Raw genomic sequence first — 9,044 nt, 5'->3', positions numbered from 1 at the left:
TTACATTCTCCTCTTATATTTAGTGCGTTTCCTTCAGTTTGGGTTTGTGACCCGGATTTGTTTTGTTTTTTTATCAATTTATGAGTTTTGAACATCGGCATACTACTGTCGCCTTTATTTAACACTTAATTGATTACACGGCTTTAATGATTTATGATAGTTTCTTCAGTGTCAACGTACCTGAATGTATGTTCCGACAATCACAAACTGGCAAACATATGTAAAGGGAGAACTTGTTCATGGGATAAAAGGGACGAATGTACTGCAATTGTATAAAGATGGTATATAAAGTCAAGGTAATCATATTTCTGATCATCATTCAACACTCAGGTAAAAACTGAAAAATGATTCTTATTGAAATAAAAGTTTAAAGTCATACAACACGTAATAGTAGAACGACTTTGTAGAGTAAACGATAAGACACAGGTACACTTTCTCTGTTCTAATGCTTGTTATCTTACACGTTCCTACACTTGCACACTAAATACATATTAACCTGATTAAGCTCCTACTTATCTGCCAACATACGTTACCAATATGGCGAATCATGTAGTATTTTTCGTTGTCTTCTTTTGCTCTTTTCATTTAGTTAGTACAGTGGTATCAGCCATTAGCTATACAGAAACAACAGATAGAAACCCGACAACAAGTTTGTGTTTTCAAATTATTATTTATGATTCATTTTGTTTGAAATGTTTGTTTTGTGTTCAATTTTGTATCTCTCATAAAAGCAATTCGGTACATTAACTTGATATATCAACTACCACGAATTATTAAGCTGTTAAGCTATCGTTATTAACTTCATAATGCTCAAGGTAGTTGACTTTTTATATTTAGAAAAATTATATTTCGTTAAGTATATAGAATAAAAGAAATATCAGAATAGTTCTACAGTATGTTAGTAACTTTTGCTGACATCAATATATATATACGAAACAATTGATCCAGTGCACCACACAGCTTGCAACATGCATATTTGGTATTTACAACTGTTACAGTATGGATTTTGAAATTGAAGCCGAACTAATTCTTTCTGAATTATTTACGTATATATATTTATAGATTATTGTTGATCATGTCAACGGGATTGATTTTCTTACTTGAGCCGGTACGGCAGTATAAAAGTTCGACAACTTAGACGTCCCAATCCAATATAAAAATTATGGTAGTGCTTGATCTATAAATACGCAGGTTTTTCCGAAAATCAATATAGGTTCCCTCACATAGGTTCAATCCGACCATTGTATTGTTTTAATAATCCAAACAACAATTTGTCTTTGGATACACATGTGCATCCTATCTTATTAATCCTCTTTTTCAAGTAACCGTCATATTGTTTTCATATAATTAATATAAAAAGTCTATAAAAAACGCAGTTATATTCAATTAAAATAATACATTCGAAACAAATATTCTAACATGCTTGCAAAACACTTGATCATGAAATTATATCTACTGATTTATGACTTAAAGGTGTATATGCAGAGCAAACGCTATCATTAAATTTTGAGTTGGTGCTAAAGAGATTAGAAAATCTAGAGAAAGAAAATCAGCTTTTGAAGGTTGCAAATGTAGAATTGAGTACAAAGACATTGAGACTGGAAGAAAAATCGGACCAACTGGAGGAATCTAACATAGTTCTTGTTGAAGAAGTAAAGAAAATAAAGGAGTCACTAGAAACCAAAACGAATTTGAATCCTGAAATAGCCGAAAATGAAAAAAATGATGATAGATCAAAATCAAAGAAGAGCATTTTAGTTGGAGGAGGTAATTTGTTTTGATAATGCAAAAATACAAAAGTCTTGATATATCTATTTTGAGTAAAATGCCATGTTTTTTTATATTCCTATCATTATTTTTTTTCTCTAAATCCAGTAAAGCCAGAATTGATGAGATATTGAAGTCTCAAAAGTGTGGACTAGACATTACAAAACACGACAAACCACACAGAAGTTTCAAAATATGAAAATCTTACTTGTCCAAAAGTTCTAGTTGATCATGTTCAATGTTTGACCTTCGCTGTGTTTCTTATGGGAAGAGCTCTGTTTTGTGCATTTCGTTGGAATATGTAGATTTCAATTTTCTTTAACCTCGATTATGGTTTGGCTTTCAAGTGGCACTGATAAGTCTTATGACGACGAATCACGACTGCTGGTATATGTACAAATCATAACTACAAGCCATGTACCTTTGATAACTATATACTAAGCATATCGTCTATATTTTCACTGATATACACGAATACTAAATCAAAAGTATATAATAAAGGATAGCGTTTTATTGCACTTGCTTTTTTTTATGAAAGATTGAGTTGATTATACAATGACGTTTAAAAGTACAACAACAGTAATATAACTTGTTTTTAAAGCAACAGAACCTATAGAATATCAATTATGAAAGAAATTCATGTTACCTATGAAATGAAAAATGATGTTTTAATGATGATGGAGTATCGAGTACGCAATGAATTCTTATCGTGGATTTATATAATAATTGAGATGTATGCACTGACAAATATTCAATGGCATGTTTTATCTGAGCGTCACTGATGATTCTTATGTAGACGAAACGAGCGTCTGGCGTGTTAAATTATAATCCTGGTACCTTTGATATCGTTTTACAAAATTTATCAGAATTTATTCAAGCTAAAATGTAGATCAAATTGACCGAAACATAATCAGTCACTCAAGGTCTTTTCCCTGTAACTATCGAAAAAACATTTATAAATGAAGTCTCATAGTACACAGGGAAGGTGCACTCGAATCAAGTCGCAATCAATCGATCAATCATGTGCATATGGAATATAGTATGTAAAATACTCCTGGTATAGACAAAACACGAAACCTCAAGCAAAGGTTTTGGTTACGTGTATGTTTGTATATGTCTAAACTGTATATACAAAATAGTGAAAAAATAGTGAAGTGTTATTAAAACGATATAGGATGAAGTTTGAATAAATCAAATAGTTGGAAAATGAAATTATAAAAAAAAAGTTTATTCAAGTCGTTTAAAATATTAATAAATTAACAAATTAATATGCAGAAAGGTCATATGTGGTGTCATATCCATTTTGAATTTTTAAGTCTTTTTTTTTTAAATAGCAATTTCACGCATACTGATATTATTAGTTACATAGCGTGCTAGTGACCTAATACTGTATATATGGGGTCAGTAAATATACCGTATTACGTCACTAGCACACTATGTAACGAATTCATCTTACCAACTATCTTAACGTGTGAAATTTAGACAGGGACCTACAAAAATAAGCAAGTCTTAAATACTGGTAGCATTAAGAAACTACTTCCATTGATCCTACAAAAACAGATGCTAACAATAACAACTTGGTAGGTTTAAATGTGTTTTATGAATTTATTTCAATCTTTATCTTCAATTTCGTCGTCTGTTGAAACAGTTAAGATTTTTTCTCAGTACCGTTTTGTTTTTTAAAAATGGATGCAAGACCACTACTTAGCGTGTATGAAATAACCCCCGCCTCCCGTCTACCCTAATATGGAATATAAAGGGACGTAACACCACTACTAACCGTGTATGAAATAAGCACCGTCTCCCTACTAACCTAATATGAAATATAAAGGGACGAAACACCACTACTTACCGTGTAAGAAATAAGCCCCGCCTCCTTACTAACCTAATATGGAATATAAAGGTACGAAACACCACTACTAAACGTGTTTGAAATAAGCCCCGCCTCCCTTCTCACCTAATATGTAATATAATGGGACGTAACTCCACTATTAACCGTGTATGAAATAACCCCTCCTCCCATCTTACCTAATATTGAATATAATAGTACGAAACACCACAACTAATCGTGTGTGAAATAAGCCCCGCCTCCTTACTAACCTAATATGGAATATAAAGGGACGTAACTCCACTATTAACCGTGTATGAAATAAGTCCCGCCTCCATTCTAACCTTATATGGAATATAAAGGGACGAAACACCACTACTAACCGTGTATGAAATAAGCCCCGTCTCCTTACTAACCTAATATGAAATATACACAGGCACCACGCAAACGCGTTTTACCAATTATATTCCTAGAAATGTATAGGAGGTAAGATGAAGAAATATACAAGAGTAGTAAAGTAAGCCCGAACAGTTAACATGGGGACGGCCTAATGACTTAATCGAAGCCTATGCACTAATGTGTATGCAATATGTATGCTATATGTGTTGTAGACACAAACCTGCAACATTTTTACTTTTATATTGTTGTTTGTCCAAGTTCGTGTTCATAATGGTATTAGGAGCTCTGGTGAATTCAAATTTATAAGTTCTGTTGTCACTATTTTAATGATTTTTTTCTTTCCGAGATATTTTATAATACCAAACAACATCTGTTGATATATGTAAAAAACAAATAAAGAATTGGTACAACTCTATGTAACAAAGAGTGTTGCAAATATCATTTACATTCTTTTATATATTTTTTAATTGCTATAGAATGTATAGTGTAAACATAGTTAGTTCTCAATTTACAGGAAAAAATGCTACAACTCCGGTCGGATTCACTGCCGTTTTGACCCATGATGTCACACTCGGGCCACATCAAACACTAGAATATGACAAGGTTTTAACAAATATAGGTGAAGTATTTCATAATTTACATGAACGTAAAACTTGAACTATTTACGAACCGGACAAAGAGTTATTTTTAGATTTTTGACGGTTCGAAAGATACAGTTGTTAACTTTTTTTAAATTAGTTTTTAAAATCAAGGTTGTTTTTAAAGATGTATATTATTGATTCACAGGATTTTAATTTCGTTTCATCTCTTGATTGATTACTAGATGAATAATTAAAATAAATAAATATAAAGAATTACCTAGATTTACATGAATAATAACCATGATAACATGTGTAATGATGCGCCAATAAAATGATAAAAACCCTAACTAATATGATACGTCTTTTTATAGCAAGGAAAGGTTTAATTAGCAGCATTCGCTATCTTTCAAAGCATTTCACCGATCTGTGGTTACTCAAACAAGTCTTTCAATTAATCTATTCCGCATTTGTTTAAGGTTATTCTTGGTTTTTATATTTCGTCTTTACATCTGCATGGTTTCGATATACATTTATTCATCTGTATCAATAAATATTTTAGTGAACATTCTATTGTTTTATAGGGAACGGATATGACGTTAGACATGGATATTTTACAGTTCCTATAAGTGGACTATACATTGTTTCAGCAACAACCTGCAGCGGTGCAAATGAAGGGATATGGACAGAAATCGTTCGAAATGGTATACAGCTTGTCGCACTGTACGGTGATGACTACGATTTTGGTAGCCATACGATTGTGGTGTCTCTGGAACAGAATGACGAAGTATGGGTACGAAATTATGCAAGCTCGGGTACAGTTCATTCAATAGGAACCCGATACTATTCGTCCTTCTCCGGTGTACTGATTGCAGCTGCTTAAAATAAAAGCCTTTAAAGTGTTCAATCTTAATATTAAGTGTGGTTTTGATTTACTTATAACAAAATCAATATCTATACCTATATAAACACAGTACTCAATGCTCTTACTACAGCGTTCAATAGGTAAACCAAATTTGCAAACCTATTTTTTGTATCTATGGAAGAATCAACGTTTTGTAATTAAATCCCTGACTTAATTATTTGCCAGTAATATATAGATTGAGGTCATAAAAATCCAAACGTTACTAAATACACGAACTCATATTAGAGCTTTCTCACAAATTTACGAAAGGTACGTACGATTGACGAATCATAAGTAAGAATCGTTTTAGTGATCCTTTATTTTGACATATTTAAATAATAGCCATCGATTTTCGTACCATTACACTTATTAAATAGGATTTTTCTTGAGATATATAGAATTTCGGGACGATTGGCTACAGGCTGCAATATAACATCACCAGGTGGAAGGAGATAACTTTACAAAATATCCTAAATATAGGGTAGTCAGAAGAAGAAAAATGCCCATCAAATTAAAAAATAAATAAAACAAAATTGCATTGTTTAACTTATCAAAAAATCAAAGCAAATACAAAGTTGTCTTCCACCCTTACAGAAAAAAAACCAAAAAAAAAAAAAAAATAGTGCCTTGAATAAATATTTGCAATGCCCAAAATAATAGAATAAAGAAAAAACGGATCTTCATACTATGCATATGCTGGTGCTCGTTTAATAACTTGTAAATCGTCGCCTCTCCCTGGGTAATATTTATTGGCCCCCCATAATGTGACGATATGATACACCGGAGTTAGGGTCTCCTATGGAACCGTTATTTTTAGAGTATAATTGCGTATTGCCTACAGTCCTAAAAATTTAAGAAATATAAGCCACTGGACGTTGAGTGACAACTTCACGTCTATCTTTCAAGCATGTGTATTGTCAAATCGTCATTATAATCCACAATATATATGATGCAAAATTGTAGATGTATTTTCTTCATATACACTTAGGGGTTTAAATGTGTATCTAAATGAACAAAGCAATCTACATGTATGTAATCAGCTGATCTACATTGTATAAGTAAAGTTTTGCCGTTTTTTGTTATTATCTTGAATACTAATATGAGGCAGGCATAACCTGGGAATGGGGACGAAGTCTGTATGTATTATTTTTTTAATTCAATCACGTTGAGTAAACGAAACCGAAATACCGTACGTAACGTTCCCGATTTTGATTCTGTTGTTAGGGAATTAGCTGTGACGTTCTTTAAGTTATGACGTCATATTCGATGTAAACAAAAGAAACGCTTTCATCAGGTAACGTTTTTTCATATCAAACAGTTATTAAAATTGAATTTGTATTGAGATCCAATCTTATATTTTACTAGACTGATAAATATAAATTTTTTCATAGTCTCATGCAAACAAGACAGATATCTGCGCAAAAGCGGAGAAAACAGGAACAGGAAGTAGATCTGAAAAAAAAGTTAACGATTTTGAGTTCATTAGTAGAATGAAAAATTCGGGAAATTTTCCCGATTTTTTTTTTTTTTTTTTTTTTATTTATTTTTCTACCGTAATTGGAGACTTCGTCCCCCATATAATAGATAGAGATTAACTGTAAACAGCAATAATGTTCAGCAAAGTAAAATCTAAAATTCAGTTAACATGCCTTTTATTGTCATTTTTTAACAATTTTCATAAGTTTGGTAAATTTTTACAAAATATTTTGCTCTGTATCTAAAGGGCCAAGTTTATTATAGATAAGAGAAAATTGTAAGTAGCAAGAATATTCAGTAAAGTAAGATCTACAAACACATCACTATCACCAAAACACAATGTTGTCATGAATCCATCTGTGTCCTTTTTTAATATGCACATAGACTAAGGTGAGCGACACAGGCTCTTTAGAGCCTTTAATTTATTGGAATACTCAATTATGCATTTTAGCTAATAAATTTGCTGGGGTTTGATTGTAGTACTTTCAAGACTTGACACTAAAGTGTGAAAAAAAAAAAAATTTCTTAATGAATCAATGAATTAAAAATAGCAATCTGTAGATAATTTTGGAATTGTAAGTGGGTTTGTTTTCAAAGCACTAAAATATTATACACAGTAAGCCATGAATATTGATTGTCTATGTTACAAAGGGAGATAATCATGTAAAAATGCATTTAAAAAAATCTTATAAGTACATTATTTGTTAACTGACCGACACTAGATCTATTAAACATATAAACACATCTCTATTATGTGGTAGAGTCAATAGCATATACGATTGTTGACTCTTGTTTCTCCTCGGAAAATGTCTAAATTTAAAATTTCTCTAAAAGAATCAATGACTTTTAAATATCAGTCTGTCGATAATTTGAGATATGTAAATGTTGATTAAAGCATTTTTATATTTATCAAATAAATAATGAATAAGCAGTCTGTCATCACGACGGGTAGTTGGTTTATTGTGGTATTCTGGACCTTATGCTATCATTTACAGATATTAACATGACGTTGTCAAAGGTTGACAATGACGATGTAATAACATTGAAATGGTTACCTATGCTGATAGTGCTCCTACCGGCATTTGACATGGCAATTGCTTGCCAACGTTCCTCCACAGATGCCTTGCGCCTTGCCATATTACACAATGACTTGATGAAGGTCAAATTTCCCCTGTACGTGGGAAGATGATTTTAAAGGTATCAAAACATAGTATTTGTGAAATTGCAGATGGCTTTTAATAAAAAAAAGTTGATTTCAATCTTTTTGGTCGTCGTAATGAATTTTCTTAGGGTATGGTAAAGGCAATTGATAACAACAAACATAAATATTTTTGACGCAATAGTAAAAGATATTGCCAGTTATATTCAAGTGGTGCTTAATTTTTGGCGGACTGTATAGATAAAGATAAACTATAAACAACAAAAATGTTCAGCAAATAAGATATACAAATAAGTTTACATGACCAAAGTTGTCAATTGACCCCGAACGGATTATTGTCCTTTTAAGACAAGTTTTTCACAATTTGTTCATCTAGTTTGCTTACTTTAAGAAATATTCTATTTTGACACTGCTGAATGAGTTTTAGAGTATCTAGACTAAGTATTATTTTTTTATGTTATTTCTTTGTACATCAAGAAATACTACTACTAAAGCTAAAATTGAACATAGGAGTAAAATGCAATTGTTTGCTTTTGAAGAAAATATGACAGATACAAGGAACATTTAAATAGCATTTTTAAGCCACTCATTGATGTATATTTAAAAGCAAAAATATTCATTAATGAAAGATTTAAGCAAAACATTACAGGTGAACGACTCAATGTCCATATAAAAACCACTAAAAACATGTTAATTAACAATAAGGAAAAACAGAATGAAAATTACACTTTATAATTGCATGCGCCCGAAGGGCTTTTTCTTAAATTGTCTTCATCAGTAATCATTAAAGCCAAATAATAGAAAGCCATGGATGTGAACAAGTAGAACATGTAAAGCGAGGCTTGTGACATAAATGGTTATAATGTTGAAGCACATGCAGAAGCGTGGTATATGGTCTTTGCAGTATTATTTATGGTGAAGTATCAATAATAA

The 9,044-nt window shown here is 31.5% G+C and overlaps 1 protein-coding gene across 1 annotated transcript; it reads left to right on the top strand.

Annotated features, from left to right (window-relative positions):
* Positions 1-529: 529 nt before the first annotated feature.
* On the top strand, positions 530-5,485 carry LOC139499200 (C1q-related factor-like). The gene is made up of 4 exons (XM_071287877.1): positions 530-649; positions 1,474-1,767; positions 4,509-4,613; positions 5,157-5,485. The coding sequence occupies exons 1-4, from the start codon at positions 538-540 to the stop codon at positions 5,453-5,455; spliced, it is 810 nt and encodes a 269-aa protein (XP_071143978.1). The 5' UTR covers positions 530-537; the 3' UTR covers positions 5,456-5,485.
* Positions 5,486-9,044: the final 3,559 nt, after the last annotated feature.

The sequence above is a fragment of the Mytilus edulis genome, chromosome 12, assembly GCF_963676685.1.
Source record: "Mytilus edulis chromosome 12, xbMytEdul2.2, whole genome shotgun sequence".
Taxonomy (NCBI): domain Eukaryota; kingdom Metazoa; phylum Mollusca; class Bivalvia; order Mytilida; family Mytilidae; genus Mytilus; species Mytilus edulis.
Note: the sequence above shows the minus strand (reverse complement) of the source record. Positions and strands in the feature narration are given on the sequence as shown.

Excerpts from the sequence above, each read along its gene's own strand:
- LOC139499200 (XM_071287877.1), top strand. The coding sequence starts at position 538 with ATGGCGAATCATGTAGTATTTTTCGTTGTCTTCTTTTGCTCTTTTCAT. Across the intron at positions 1,768-4,508 it reads GAGCATTTTAGTTGGAGGAG|GAAAAAATGCTACAACTCCG; the intron begins GTAATTTGTTTT and ends CTCAATTTACAG. Across the intron at positions 4,614-5,156 it reads CAAGGTTTTAACAAATATAG|GGAACGGATATGACGTTAGA; the intron begins GTGAAGTATTTC and ends ATTGTTTTATAG.